Raw genomic sequence first — 16,342 nt, 5'->3', positions numbered from 1 at the left:
TTGAGATAGTGAACAATGTTTTTGAAGCGCTGCATAAGCACACTGTAACTGGCCTCAAAAGTTGATGAGCAGAGTTTACTGTTTTAGTACATAGCAGATCTAGTTTTTAGACTGTTTTTATTGATAACCTGTTTAATTTCTCTTAACCATATTTCTTTTTCACATTTTGCACATCCCGGTGAATAAACATTGTTTTGGATGCCAACAGCGCACCGTTTTTCACATCTTGGTGAGTTTCTCCTGGTGACCACTCAGGTCTCTATCACAGGCAGAAGTTAGTAAACATCAATAAAGCAAACAAGATAATGTAAACTGAACACCATTATCAGTTACTACGTATACTCAATGGATTTCCATGGTGGCTGAAGACTGATGACAGACATAACCACATAATCAGTAGTGACAGTGAGAGAAAAGGAGACCTCAGTCCATTTGCTGTAATAATCAGTTAATGTTATAGCAAACCAGCAGTCTGATGCAGCAGTGTCAAATGGCCTGACAATATCCACAGCCACTTTCTTTATCAACATCATTAACAGGAACTGGAGAAACATCATTATCTCCAGGAGAAGTAGGTAAGGGCAAGCATGAATCAGCAACAGTGCACTGAAAGACTGGCAGAGGAGAAGCAGTCACAGGGAGGGCTTTAGGATGTTGGACTTGATTGCAGCAACACTTTGCTTCCTACATTTTTCTAAATAGGGGTCAAAAGGGTCTGGGCTTTTCAATGGTCAGTTGAATACTCAATCATATGCACTCTACAACTTAAATGTGAAAACTTTTGGATGACCCTCACCTCAAACAATGAATCAATTTGAATCCTGAAATAGATTCAAACCAATAACCAACAGTCTGTCAGGTTTGTAGTTGCCAAGCAACAAAATTCACCAAAAGGATTTTTGAGAGTATAAAAGCATTGCAGGTCTTTTGTATCTTAATGTACATTTGACTGACATTTACTGTACTTGATTGCAAAACGTGAAAATAAATTGGCTGTTCCGTGGCAGACGGAAGCCTGGATCTTGTAAGTCATATTTGTAAGTGAATAGCTGTCATGTTTTGTTATGTTTACATGTGCAATAATCTCTTCCTCTGTCACTCTGCCAACAGGTTTTCATGATATAATAATGATATAATAATAACCTGATTATTATTTCACATGAACAAAATAAAAAATAAATTTAAAAAATGAAGCAATTACTGTGATCTTACAAGTAAAAAAAAAAAAAAAAAGGCCTATGTCAACTTGGTATTAAGATGTGTTTCCAGTGATCCAATGCAAGTGGCTTAGGATAAAAATGTTTGTCAGATGCATAAATATAAATTGATGTACAAATGTAAATGCTTATTAATGACCATGCCACAAGAGGGCGCTGTCATAAAGTTTGGATATATGATGTCCTATATTTCTTTCTCTTGCTTTACAGTTAAACTACAGAGTCATTATTTCCCCTTTTCCACCAAGGCAGTGCTGGTGCCGGTTCGGAGCCGGTGCCTACTCGCGAACCAGTTCTTTGTGTTTCGACAGCCAAAGAACCGGTTCTCGGCCAGGAAAATTGGTTCCAAAGCGGCACCAACTCTTTGCTGGACTAGAACCGTTCTTTAACCACGTCATGCTGGAGGCGGGGTTATTGTCGAACTTCTTCTCGAACGTAACCTCCGTCCGAACAGCACGAATGTGTTCTAAACGTCTTCTTCTGACCCCAATATAGGATCGCAAAGCAAGGAGAAACATTTGCAGAAAGACGATGTATTCCGCCATTGTAATTGTTATGTTTGAATTTGGCGGAAGTGTTTCTAGGAAAGCTAAAGGGGGTCGCACACCAGACGCGCAGCTCAGCTCAGCGACGCGCCGCGTCTTTTAAATTCGAACGCATTATTCTCTAGAAGTGTACACACACCGGCGGTGCCTTTCGGCGTCTGTCCGCGGCGCCCAGCAACGGCTCAGGACCGTGTTCAAAATCCTGCCGCGCAACAGAGCGCCATTTAACCGACGTTTCAAAGTTTTATATTAAATTTGCATGTGTCTCATATCGTAGTTAATGTATACTGACTTCACCCTGTGCTGCAAGTTTTATATTCATTTACAGAAATCAGAAAATTGCTGATGTTATTGGATTTTCAGGTGGTGTACACCCCCTTAAGACGTAGCCTATGGCAACGTACACAGAGATGACGCCGTTCGCTGGGCTCTCTAGTCAGTGGAAAAACAAACAGGTTCTAAGAAGGTTCGCAAGTTGAACCAACTTTGAACCAGCACCAGTTCCGAACCAGTTCTTTTTTTGGTGGAAAAGGGGTATATGAGATCCCCACTGGACTGATTTTGAATTGCTATATTGGCCATGTTCACACAGCAGCAGAATACGGTTGTCAGGCCTGTATTTGAGTCCTTAATATGGTTACGTTCACACACAGTTCAGTTACTTACTGGAGTGACATCCGTATTCTATAACATTTGAACTCACACCCTTACATTTTCAGAACTCACCACCACATTCGTGGAAAACCTGCGCTGTGAACAAGTCACTGTTCTCCACTGCTCCCATCAGTTCCCTTTTGAGAGAACTTCTATGCAGCATCAGAGATCACGCTATGGCAACGTCTCTGTGTCATAGCGCCTGAAGCAAATGTGTAATCACTCATTGGTGGAACATCATTGCGTACCATGTTATGTCGTGAACAGGAAGCTGTAAAGGATATCATAAAGGAACTATATTGAATGATTATGGTGAGTAAACAGCAGTTCAGATTGTGTGTGTCTCCCTGCCTGCACTAAGATACTCATGATCTTTGCGTTTTTGTTTGGGAGAGAAGCATGCACAGTCAGCTCTCGAGGGGGCTGGCTGTGTTCATTGTGAATGTTTGCCGCTGTGGACACTCCGCTCCCACCTGGCAGTTTCCGAGGAGACCGGCCAGGCTTGCGTTCCTGGTTCAGGTGCCGCTTCTGCCAAGGCAGAACAGTGGCTCAGATCATGGGGTTCGCAAATTGATCTAGTGGAGGAGCTTGAGACGGGCTTTGTCCTAGATCCAGCACCTTCACTAGGGAATTGGAAGCATGCTCTGCGGTTTCCTCCATCCCAAGTGAGTGCCAGGTGCTGATGCTATCCAGAGTTGAGGAGGTAGATATGGTCTAGTATCGAGGCAGGGGAGATTGAGGGCTCACCACCTCCCTCCCCTGCTTATGAGGAGTTGGTGTTGGTTGTCACTCATGCTGTGACCAATCTAAATATTGACAGGCCAACATAAAAAAAGAAAAGTTTGTAGTAATAAGAAACTTGATAAGCATTTTATATCAAGTAAAGTGCAATCTCCACGTTGGGGCCTTCAATTTTTTCCCAAACCAAGGTGTCGAGGTTGTGGAATAAGCCTTTCTCTGCCTGTGTTCAGTCCCCAAGTCTACTCATCGATTATGAAGGCGAGGTGGTGGGGCTTGACGCTATTAAAGAACTGCGTAGGGCCACCAAAAAGACAGCCAGAGCAATAGGTCAGTTAATTGCAGCATTGGTGACCACAGAGAGACATCTTTGGCTAAATCTGTCATTGATTAAGGAGAAGGAAAAATACTTTCTTATGTCGTTGACATCGTTGAGAGGCTTCAGGAAGCTAAGAAGCAGGCGGTGGCAAAAAATGTACAGCATTTGAGGAGCTATGTAAGTTGCTGTTTGAACAGAACATTTCGAGACTCACACCTGTAAGTAAATTTGGTTGTCAATCCCAAAAACTGAAAATGTGAACGTAGACATTCTATCAGTCAAATGAGATTTTCAAACTTTTATGTTAAATAATGTAAAAAGCTTTTAATACAAAACAAAAATACACAGCATACGTCATCTACAAAACAAAATCTGAATTGCCAATAAGCAATATGATCAAAATATGATTTTGATACTGTGGTCTACTTGAAAGCAAAAGCACTGCAATCCAAATAATTGGCAGCTGATATTTATTTTTTTATTTTTTTTGTAAAAGAAAAAATAAAGAAAAAATTAATATTTACAGTCCTTTACACTTCACTTGCCCAAACATAACGCCCTTCAAATTCCTCAATCTGTTTTAGCTGGTAACACATGAAATATAAGAACTGAGGTCAAGTGTCAAACTTAAGCAATATCCCAACTGAATGATTTTACTTTGTAAATGAATATTTGAGGGACTGTTTCAATGCTTCATCTCTTTTTCTATCCATCTGCTGCTTTTTATGAATCTCATTCTAGGCAGATTAATGTAAAATATGCAAAAGAAATCAAAATTAAAAATAAATCAAAATAATATGCATCTTTACAATATGCACAAATGTATATGATTTATGTTCATGAATTTGTCATTACTTTTATATTAATGGACTTGGCAGACACTTACAATGCATTAAAAGTAAATGTTATTTGTATGTAGGTTATGCTAAAATTATAATACATTGTTCTAAAGTCATAAATAGCCAATTTGTTTGTATTTTCAGACAGTTCCTCCCATATTCCTTTATAGATTCATGTCACCATGAAGAACACAAGCTTTTAGAGTGTTTGCCTTGGCCAACAAAATCAGAGTGAAATTAGACACTTCATTTCAGTTGTGCCAGCTTGACCATGTAATGGCTCAATGCCATCTTGTTCTCAGTGTCCAAACATCATCTTATTTTTAGAAAGGGTCAAAGCCCTGCAAAACTTAATATGGCAATGGAATCCTGTTGCCCACTTTAATACCTGTCGTCTTTCAACGAAAGCACCCTAAGTTTAGCAGCAGGTAAAAACTGTCAAATTTTACGAACATTTCAATCCGATCAGTAAGTCTGATATCATGTGTCACCTCTTACGGGTCCAAACGCTCTATCAGATGCCAAAAGAAAACAACAAACAGTGCTAATATACACTCACACTATAATGTAATACTACTGAAAAAATCATGATCCTAAACTTTGTCTCATACTAAAATCCCAGATGGCCAGACAATGATTTATCTTTTATAAATCATTAAAATATTTGTGTCGGAGACGCCATGAAAACGGAGACTGTAGTGTATACCATCATTTTTTTAAATCCTTAGATTAAAGGGGTACTTCACCACTGGCATATAGTGGTTTTCAATTTGCATAACAGTGACTGTAAAATATATATTTTAAGTATGGGAGTGTCATATTTTGAGTTTTTATATTTGGGATATGCTTTCGAAGGAAATACTTCTTTGAAAACTTTTAGTCATAATGGTATTTTATTGTTAAGGGATGTACGTGTTGAAAAAGTAAAAATTAAGCAGGAGTGAGTGCTCATAAATCGCTGTTTAGATAGTTTTCTCAAGTGAAATGAGTAGAGGCTTGGAACCGGAAACAGCAGTCTTTACGTCATGACTTAACAAGTGGATTGCTTGGCTGGTCTGGATGTAATTCGAGTTTCACACTAGTTGCTGCAACCCATATCTTACCCGTGTTCTGAGTGACATCCCCACCCTCCCCATAAGCTTGTGCATGTGCCTTTTTAAAAGGGAGTGTAGGGACTGAGACCTGCTCTTCTCTGGGTGGTGAGCACATGGATTGGACCTTGTTCCTAATAGTTTGACTTTAGTTAGGAACAAAGTAAAAACAAGCAACTAATTTTTAACCTTTTCAAGTGAGACATAACAGTGACATGAAGTGGGGTTGGGTGCATTTAGGGGTTCTACTATCTTTTGCTTATCTGTGTTGGAGCGAAAAGGGCCTGGAGTTCCCTGAATATGACGGGAAGGACCGTGTCCATCAGCTGACCAGCAAGAATTACAAGTCTGTGATGAAGAAATATGATGTTATGGTGATCTACTTCCACAAACCTGTTGGCGAGGACCGCATGTCCAGAAAGCAGTTTGAAGTGGAAGAACTTGCTTTGGAGGTGCGTGGAGAATTATGAGAAAGGAATAAAATTGGGAAAGATTCAAAGAATGAAGTGACCTTCAGTGAACCATTGGGTGATGGGGTTGAATCACAGAGAGGCGAGTAGGGTTCTGGGGCTTCATTTATAAAGATGTGCATACAATGATCCTAAATATGAATGTATGACAGTTTTCGAAATTTTAAATGATAATAAATAACAAACAAATAAACAAATAAACAAACAAATAAACAAATAAATAAATAAAAAAGTAGGTGTTTGTGCTGCCTGAAAATGTTGTTGTAATAAAATTAAGTTGTATTACAGCTATTTTAGTTATCTTAAAATAAATCCAGGAAAGTTATTTTAACTCTAAATTTTAAGTTGTGATAACGTCTATGAAATGTTTCTGAATTCATCTTTTTTTATATAACAAAGTTCATCTTAAATTCAAGTGCAATCTGTACAAGTGCATCAGCTACAGATGGCAAAATTTTCTTTTTGGTTCAGAAGTATGGCACTCACTCACTCATATATATATTGCTCATTTGTGCATATAATTATATGAATGCATATTGTGATCACCCATTTATCTTTACATTTATCTATATTTTCATAAACAATGTTGAATTAATTGAATTAATGGTATAAAAGCACCAACAAATTTGTATGAACATTCTAGCAGTGTCAAATAAGATTTTTACATTTTAACAAGTAATGTAAAAAGTTTTTAAACAAAAATAAAAAAAACATTCTCTTTAGTTCGCATGTACACTCACACATACACTCTTATGTACACATAAGAACATTTTCATGTCAGTTTCTGCCTTTTTAAATCCCAGTATGTTCCTCCTTTTTGATGTAGGATAATATCCATGCCATTTAATTGTATGCGTTTTATGAATGAGGCTCTGGACTCTGACCTGTCCTGGAATGATGAAAGCGCTGCCATTTATACCTGATATCTCTCTGATGTGGTCTATGATTTATTATTGATATACTTACAAACGTGTTTCCTGCTGTGATTTTTTGATAGACGTGATAATGCTAACTGAAGATCAGCTAGCTCTTCTCAGCTGTTGTCGGTGTTGACGTTTTTAGATCACTGCTGTAAGTGTCCTCTTACAGTTCAGCTGAGCTACTGTTAGTCCCTCAGCGAGTAACTGTAGTGCACCCACCAAAAAGAAAAATCTATCAAGGGTTGAGTGCTTTTATGACTCTCTCTGTCATTTATTTTTTATTTTGGTTTTCAGTGCTTGTAACTCCAAGGTTTCCCATCCCTCTTGCAAAATAACATTCAAATGCTTTCCTGTGAGGGATTTGACATTTCCTTTTGAAATGATGATAGAGGTCAAACTTTCCACTACCAGAAACTAAGGCTGTCAATTCAGTAAAATATGTTGATATATCTACATTACCTCTCTAATATAGGGTGAATTCTGCTCAAATTGAGACTTTTCGCCATTGAGATGACTGGGAAAAAATGGCCCAGTTATCCTTAATTAACCTTAATACATGAAAATCGTCTCGGGTTACGACTGTAACCCTTGTTCCCTGAGAAGAGAATGAGACACTGCGTCAATGACGAGACTTTGGGGAATGCCCCCAGCGTAGCGCGTCTGAAGCATGAATGAAACTATTCCAATCCTGATTGGTATTGCGTCATGACGTAACATGTGACGGCATACACGGAAGCTACAAAGGGACGCCGGCACACAACAGAGTTAGCTTTTGCGATGAAGCAAGTCACTTCCAGGCAGGGGAAGGCGTGGCGAAGGGACACAGTGTCTCGTTCCCTTCTCAGGGTACAATGGTTACAGTCATAACTTGAGACGTTCCCTTTCGAGGGAACTCGCACTGCGTCGATGACGAGACTTTGGGGAACGAGTACCCACTATGCCACAACGAGCCCTGCCTGTCCCAGTGTGAAGCTGAGCACAGGCACACTTAGGATGAGAGCACTAGAGTGCCTGGTGTAGAAGGAATGTGCAGGCTATAGAATCTGATAAAAGTATGAGGGGATCGGGGCCTCTGAAAAGAGGGCTCTAGAGGACGCCATGCCTCTGGTTGAATGAACCCTCACAGCCAAAGGTGAAGGAAAACTGCGCACCTGATAGGCTATAAAGATAGCCTGAACGATCCAGTTAATGATGGTCTGTTTGGATGCGGGAAGCCCCTTCATGGGCGACCCGAAGCACACCAGCAACTGATCTGACATCTGCCTTGAAGAAGACCTCTGGACAAAAATCTTGAGAGCTGTGACAGGGCAGAGCAAATTAAGTCTTTCTTCATCCGCTGTCACGTGAGGTGGGGGATGAAAAGCCTGCAGAACCGGACCCTCAGGGGCCAGACCCACAGTTTCCATAACTCTGGCCGAGGGTGAAATATTGAACCCTCTGCCCGCAACAGCAGGCCCCTCCTGATGGGGATCTCCCATGGAGGGCTCTCTAGGAGTGATATTATGTCTGAGAACCATACTCAGGCTGGCCACAATGGGGCTACTAGCAGTAGACAGACCCCGTCGCGACGGACCCTCTCTAGATTTCTCCCGGGAGCAGAGCGATCAGGGGAAACGTGTACGGACACAACCTCAGTCACGATTATCAAAAAACAATAATCAAAAATTTGTAACAAGCAATTTAAATGCTTAATTGGCTTTTATTGGCATCAAAATGGTACAAAATTGTAATTGTCTCTGTACTTCCATCAATTGCATTGTCATTTAAGATAGCAAAAACTTTAGGTTGTATACCCTGACTAAGGTCTATTAGTAAGGTCTTATTAGTTAATATTTGTCATGGATCTGGTTGCCATTGAGATTGAGAATATTTTTTGAGAATTTACCCTCAGATTTTGGACTTGTTTCTTACCTTAAATCTTTTGATAACCCTTGCGATGTTAATATAAAAGGCACAGCCTTCATAAATAAGGAAACGGTACTTATTTTACAGCCCCCTTATTCCCATTGAGCCCCAATTCTCTTGCCGCTTGCAGTGCTTCATTGTGTTATTCCTGATTTGCCTCTTCATCAGGATGTGACATCTGAAAACACTGCATGTTTAATCTCTTAAGATATCACATGCAGATCTGTCATGGTTACCATCTGAGACACTACCTGCTAATACTCCATCACTGAAAAGGCATTAGTGTCGTGATTTGGATGTTTCTTATGAGCTGGCAGTAAAACTATAGCAGTGGAAGTGAGGCAAGTGCTTTCCAAATCTGACTGTGCAGGCGAATTTAAACAATTCAGATTGGGTGGGAAAGTGCCTGTATTTTCTGTCCTGTTCTAAATCAGGAAACACTAGGTTTCCTATAGGGAGTCTCAAAGTGATTCATGGTCTATTTTGACCCTGAGTAACTGCCCCATGGTTATGTACAGTAACTTTAAAGTCCCTGCCTCACAGATGCCATGGTAATGAAAGGCCTATCCGGTGCTGTGGCTCCAGAAACATATGACCCAAGCTGCTGCATAACAAACCTGCTGCTTTGAACTACATGCATATGATCATACATTTCATGCAACTGTCATGTATGTTGGTCACGAGCCATAAGAAGTGTTATGGTGATAGGGCTTCACATAAACACCTGCCAACCTGCCAAATGTGGGTGGATTTCAGCAGTGGCGTGTAACGTAGTGAATTTGTTTTTAATTAAAAAAGGCATCTGAAATAATAAAATAAGTGCAATGTTGTGTTGTCAAAAATAGTGTTTTTTTTTTATGCATATCTACTGTATACGAAAATATCTGAAACACTTCCAATACTCATTTTCCGCAAAATAGATACACATCACCAGCTGTGCTTTCTCGCTCTCTCATCTCTCTGACAGCGAGTTGACACATTAACTCGCCACCCCCATTCCCGACTCATTTCATTAGCTCTGGATGAATATTGTTGGTGTTATAGGGCTAGAATTTCTGTATGGGACTGTGCGTATTGTGCATAATTTTACCTGCAGATTTTTTGCTCACACCCAAAGTGCATGCACATAAATCCACATCATACTAAAGTTCTTCTGTTCTTTTTGAGTTCTTTTTCGCTGCTTATTGAGCTTAAAGGAATCGTTTAGTTAAAAATGAAAATTCTGTCATCATTTACTCACCCTCAAGTTGTTTCAAACCTGAATACATTTATTTCTTCTGCTGAACACAAAGTAATATATTTTGAAGAATGTTGGTAGCCAAACAGTTGATATACCCTAATGACTTCCATAGTATTTCTTTTTTTTAACATAGAAAATCTTATTATTCTCTTTCTGGGCTATTATGTAACATTTGTAGTAAATCTGGGACTACACAGGGAAAAAATGCCCTTCTCATTCATACACGTTATTTTCATACAAACCGAAACCAAAACATCAGACGGACAAATGACATACGCAACTTTTTTTTTTTTTATATATATATAATACGCATTCTTTATTTAGCCTACAAAAAACAGTATGTTAATATGTATGATAGGCCTATTCTTTTTTTTTTGTGCACCGTTGCAGAATCTTTTACATCAACATGCATCGTGATGCATCGGAAAAACGATTATATTCAGAGCTCTAGTCATCACCATCATCCTCCAGAAAGTAATCCTCTATGAGGCAATTCCACCGAAATGTAAAGGCCTAGTATACAAGCTGTTTAAACATTCAGCTATCTTCTGTTCCTCACGCTTCCTCTGCCTCCATGTCAGATAGGGAATTCATCAACCCAGCGCATCAGAATCCAAAAAACAATTTTTTTGACACGTAGCAGGCATAAAATGTCCTTAAAATAAGCTGGTTATCTTGGGAGAATGTGGAGTTACAAAACAATTAAGCTGTTCCTGAAATTTCGGTGATGACACAAAGAAATCCATGCAGAAATCGGAACCCAGCTTAAGTCGCTATTTTCTTGCCTTTCCCTAGAATGACCTGATTGTCGCTCGTGCGGATTGATATTAAGGTCCGTTTGCAATTTCTTATTGTAATCAATAGGTGTTTCTCTGCCAAAAGTAAACCTAGAGACAACTGACATCAATGTTTAAGAAGGTTTCTTTTTTGGTATTTTTTGTGCAAAATAATAAAACAGTGTCAATAAAATCATTAATTTCAGTATTTAAATTTAAATTTGAGGACTGTATCTCAGACCCCATGGTATAATCTATCATTTATAGCAATAAACACAAATGTATACACTTCTACCAAAAAAGACTCAGGAGGCAAAATTACATAGCAAAGCATAAATTTATTAACAGCCCAGCAAGCAAATATTGAGTTATAAAGTTCTTTGGCGTAGGCCCCGTCCGTAGCTCGCAATCCGAGGGTAATGGAATCTGCATATCCTGCCTGAAGATGAAGGCAGGGGTGAAACAAAGTAGTTTTGCTTAGTAGGGGTGAAGTTTTCCAACGTGATGATGTAATGCATCTCAGAGATAGTACAAGACGGGCATTTGTGGTTAAAAAGTATATCTTTTTTATTTATTTTATTTTTTAATTACCGATCATTTCGCTAGATAAGACCCTTATTTCTCGGCTGGGATCGTGTCGAGTCTTTGAAGCTGCATTTAGACTGACATTTGAACCTCCAAACCGTTGGTTGCCATTGAAGTCCATTATATGGAGAAAAATCCTGGAAAGTTTTCCTCAAAAAGCTTAATTTCTTTTCGACTGAAGAAAGAAAGACATGGACATCTTGGATGACATGGGGGTGAGTTAATTATCAGGACATTTTTATTTGAAAATGAACTACTCCTTTAAGTGAACATAAACAGTTGGGGGATGTGTCAGTATATGGGATCCGTGCATCAGATCTTAAAGTGACACAGCCTAATAAACCTGCTGCATTTGGTGTCCAATAATGATAATCAAACAACCAAAGACAAAGAGAAATTCACTGCTCTTGACTGAGTGTTGTGTTCTCTCAACTGGGGTTTAATAATGCATTGAGTTAGTGTTCAGTGATGCATAGAGTTTGATTGTGCTGGAAGCATTATGTTATGCCTGACCAATGAATGTGTTTGTTTACTTGGGTCTGAAGGAGAGTGAGATGAAGTAAAAAGATATGATAAGTTGATGCTACTCTCTGTTTCGGTGTGATCCTTACCAAACACAACACTGAGTAACTTTAATAATCATTTATATTTAATGCAGTTTAGATTATGCAGTTACATTTTTTACATTTACTTTATTAAATGTCTGTAGTAGGCTACTTCTGTAGTATACTATGATTATGTGAAAAATGGTTTATTTCATTTTTGATCAATATTTTTTTTATCCTTTGGCTTGAACATTTTATTTACTTTAGTTAATGATGTAGTATATATTAACAAAGTGTAGTAAATACTATAATATTCTATAATATAATAAAGAATACTACAATACACTACAATGCAATATAGTAAATACTAAAGTATACTGCAGTATTAAGTACAGTTTATCAGCTAATAAGCATGCTGTAGAATAAATGAACAAAGTATAGTAAAGACTATAATATGCTAAAGTATACTACAATTTACTACAGTTTACTATAGTGTAACAAGGTTAAAAAATAAAAAAGTCAGAGAGTTTTCAGTGTCTTTTATTGTCTCTCTCAAACAGAAAATAAACCAAAATAGCGCTCTTGCGCATTCACAATAAAAAAGTTTTTTTTTAAACGACATAAACTGTGTCCTCAAGGTTTCTCTCCCATTCCCAGGTCTGCGGGCCATTTTAATCCCTTCTCTCCGCCAGTTACTGTAATTAGACACAGGTGTTAATCATCATTCACTTGACCCGCTCACCGCTCGTCTCCACACACACAGCTTTACCACGCCCTCTTCGGCACATACCTCCACTGCCCGTCTCAATTTCAAGAGAGGAAGTCGGCCACAACCATCTGCACCCCCGATTCACATTCCTTGAATTTATAAGGCAGATACTAATGGGTGATCCGTGCATTGGTATCCTTTATACGGTGGGGCAATATGAGGGGGGTGTAGTCCGAACAGAGAGTGAACTCCTGTACAAGGAGGTAATAACGGAGGGTGAGAACGGCCTCAATGGTGCTGTATCTAGCCTCTCTATTAGAGAGCTTACGGCTTAGATACAGCACTGTCCCTACCTCTTCTCCGACCACCTGGGGCAGGACGGCCCCCAGACCCCTGTCTGACGCATTTGTCTGACAGATCAAAGTCAGGAGAATGCAAGACCAGCCCGACAAAAAAAGAGCAGCCTTCACTTTGGTTAGAGCCTGTTGGCACAGTTTTGACCACTGGACTGTATCTGGAGATTCCTTTTTAGTGAGATCAGTCAGCAGGCTGGTGAGCTCCGAATAATTAGGTACAAACCTCCTATAATATCCCACCATCACCAGAAACTGTCACACCTCCTTATTTAGTCGTAGGACGTGGGCAGGCTGCAATTGCGGCAGTCTTGTCAATTTGGGGATGTTCCAAGTGGAAGCCCAGATACCGTACTTTCACATGCCCAACAGCACACTTCCTCGGGTTCGCTGTGAGTCCTCCCTCAGCGGTCTCAGGACAGTGCGCAGATGTTCCAGATGCCGCTGCCAATCATAACTATTGATATTGATATCATCCAGGTAGGCAGCGGCATACGCAGTATGTGGCCAGAGGAATTTGTACATGAGACGCTGGAAGGTAAGCGGAAGCCCAAACAAACTGAACAGAAAAGTAACAAATTGGAGTAATCCAAACGGCGTTGTGAAAGCTGTTTTTAGATAATGGCGATAAGAGGATCTGCCTATACCCTTTTGTCAAATCCAGTGTTGAATAAAATCAAGCCGAACCTAACGATCAAGCAGTTTGTCAACCCGAAGCATTGGATGAGCATCGCACTTCGATACTGCATTCACCTTTCTGTAATCGACACAGAAACATTTGGGAACCAAAACTATCGGGCTCGCCCAATCGCTGTACGATTCTTCTATTACACCCAACCCCAGCATGGCCTTTAATTCTTCCTGTACCACTTTTTTCTTGCGTTCAGGTAAACGATAGGGTTGGGTGCGCACCCCCACCTATGGGACCGTTTCGATATGGTGCTGTACAAGGTCTGTGCGACCTGTCACATCGGCGAAGCTGCACTGGCGAGAGGTGATCTCCCCCTGGGACCAGAGCGAGCGGATTGATTGGGACAGTCGCTTCTGGTCCGAGATCATCCTCTACCGAAACTACCGTCACTAGCAACAGCCTACCCAGTCTGTGCAACAGCCTCTCCTCTCCCCAGCCCTCTTGCCCAAGAGGCATCTACACAAAGAATTCCCAATAATTGTTTAAAAGCAGGCCTATCCATTACCAAAATCAGCGGATGCCTAAGGTGGGAGTTAACCGCCACCTGTAATCTATGCATTTTTCCCTTGAATTGAATGTTAGCCAACTCTAGAGGGTAATTCACCACATTCCCGTACAGATGAGAATCAATTTTGATGAGGGACAAAGATCAACTGAAACTGAGGGCTATTTTTATGCAGACTATGGGTACATTTACACGACAACAATGTACTTAAAATGGAAAGGTATTTTCTTTGTACAGATGACAACTTGATAAAATGATCCCCATTCATGCGGATCCGCGAAAAAGGCTAAAAGCGTTATATTATGCATGTCAGGTTAGTAGTTGTCGATGTCACTTTGTAAAGAAAGACTATGCGCCTGTACCCATTCAAAAGGTACTATTATGTACCATTTAGTTACTACTACATACCTTTAAAGTACAAATATATGCACCCTTTACGGGTAAAAAAGTGTACCTTTTGAAAAGGGACCATCCCGTGACAGCTTTTGTACCTTTTTTTCTGAGAGTGTGTTGTTCTCTTGTAGTTTGCATATATAGACTAGCTGTGTGAATTTTTTATGGCCGCCCAGTGGAGTCTTGCATAATAATCTTTGTGTGCTTCATGGCACATCTGACTTATTAATGCGGAAAGTACAGGCTCACACCATAGGTTGTTTTCCAAGACACCAACAGAGCCTTATACCTATTTCAGACAATCATGGCTGTTTTATTTCTCATTTATTGTGGATTTGGCACAAGAGGATTCATGGCGAGAGATGGACGATAAACAATATTATCCTAATATTTTTCAATCAGATGTATCAAATATGTAACCTATTGGTTTTAAAGAGGTAAAATACAATAATTGTAAATAACTAAGGTCCTGTGGTATCAGGTTGCGAGGTGAGGCCTCCATGGATCAGATTTTTTTCATCAAGCACATCTCAGATGCTCATTCTGATTGAGATATGGGAAATTTGGAGGCTGAGGCAATGCCTTGAAGTCTTTGTCATGCTCCGCTAACCATTCCAGAACAATTGCAGTGTGGCAGGGTGCATTAGCCTGCTTTAACAGGCCACTGCCATCAGGAAACACCATTGCCATGGTCTGCAACAATCTTCTGGTAGGTGGTACGTGTCAAAGTAACATCCACATGAATGCCAGGACCAAAGGTTTCCCAGCAGAACATTGCCCTGAGCATTACACTGCATCCACTGCCCTGCCTTCTTCCCACAGTGCATCATGCTGCCATCTCTTGGTTGAGTGGTTGAGTTCTGACACTTACGTGCCCATAGGCCTTTTTCACGTAAGTTAGAACGCACATCCGGTTCAGCGTTTGTTGTGTAAAGCGACTTCCGGTGAAAAAGAGTCAGACGCGCTAACGTTACTCTTCACACAACTTCCCTGAAGAATCTACCGGCGATTACATCAGCGGATGTTTTTTGACTTGTCGAGCTTCTCCGCACTCAAAACAAAACAAATCTTTATTGTAATAGTCATTTTAGATAATTTTAAGACTTTGTTTATCTTAATTTTATTACTGCAGTTGTGGCAGCTTATTTGGAGAAATAAAGTATGGTGATATCTTCCTTGAACAGTAGCCTAATTTAATTTGTGTCAACATTAACTAAAATGATATTATGACTTGAAAGTGAAAGGACATAAATGTAAAGGCTTCAATAATAGATTTAATAAAATATGACGGGAAAGTAGCTTCGTAATTTGTTTTCAGAAATGCATAAACATACCTGGAAGAGGAGACTGCATATAGTCATGATCTGCTCCAGCGCTGTTACCTCACTAACTATTTTGTCGTCTTGGGTGTCGTCAGAGTAGGCTACGGTGCCACATTGCTGCCACATATTATTTCCGCTATTGATATAGGCTATATCAATTTTATGTAGCCTACAAAATATGCCTTTATCCACATAAAATTGATATAGCCTAAGCCTTTCATGTCTATCATACATCTACGTTCAAAAAGCTGATATAGCAGCCCCCAATGGACATGATAAAAGATCAAATTCTGTACACACCTTATTACTAAACCATACTATCCAACAGAAAAGCAGATGAGTCCAGAATATGAACGCAACGCACACGTTAAGCGTTTTCCTCCCATAGAAACCCTTTATTATAAAGAAAAATCTTAACGTGGCTTTATGGGAGGATGGAATTGCAGTGCAACAAATCCTTTAAATGGTATTCAATGCAAAACAAAAATGAAAATATATAAGTAGCCTATAAAATAAACAAATAAT

The 16,342-nt window shown here is 39.7% G+C and overlaps 1 protein-coding gene across 2 annotated transcripts in view; it reads left to right on the top strand.

Moving 5' to 3' along the window:
* Positions 1–5,474: 5,474 nt before the first annotated feature.
* Positions 5,475–16,342, top strand: part of casq1b (calsequestrin 1b) — a 59,355-nt gene continuing 48,487 nt past the window's right edge. Inside the window, exon 1 of one of the 2 annotated variants that reach the window (XM_082152653.1) lies at positions 5,475–5,855. In XM_082152653.1, the coding sequence (XP_082008779.1) occupies positions 5,619–5,855 (237 nt within the window). In that variant the 5' untranslated portion in view covers positions 5,475–5,618. The remainder of the gene's footprint in view (positions 5,856–16,342) is intronic. The other variant, XM_082152654.1, reaches the window with a different exon arrangement.

This window comes from Leuciscus leuciscus (assembly GCF_965113295.1).
Source record: "Leuciscus leuciscus genome assembly, chromosome: 2".
In the NCBI taxonomy this organism is placed as follows: domain Eukaryota; kingdom Metazoa; phylum Chordata; class Actinopteri; order Cypriniformes; family Leuciscidae; genus Leuciscus; species Leuciscus leuciscus.
The sequence above is the reverse complement of the archived record's forward strand: the minus strand, read 5'-3'. Positions and strand labels throughout refer to the sequence as shown.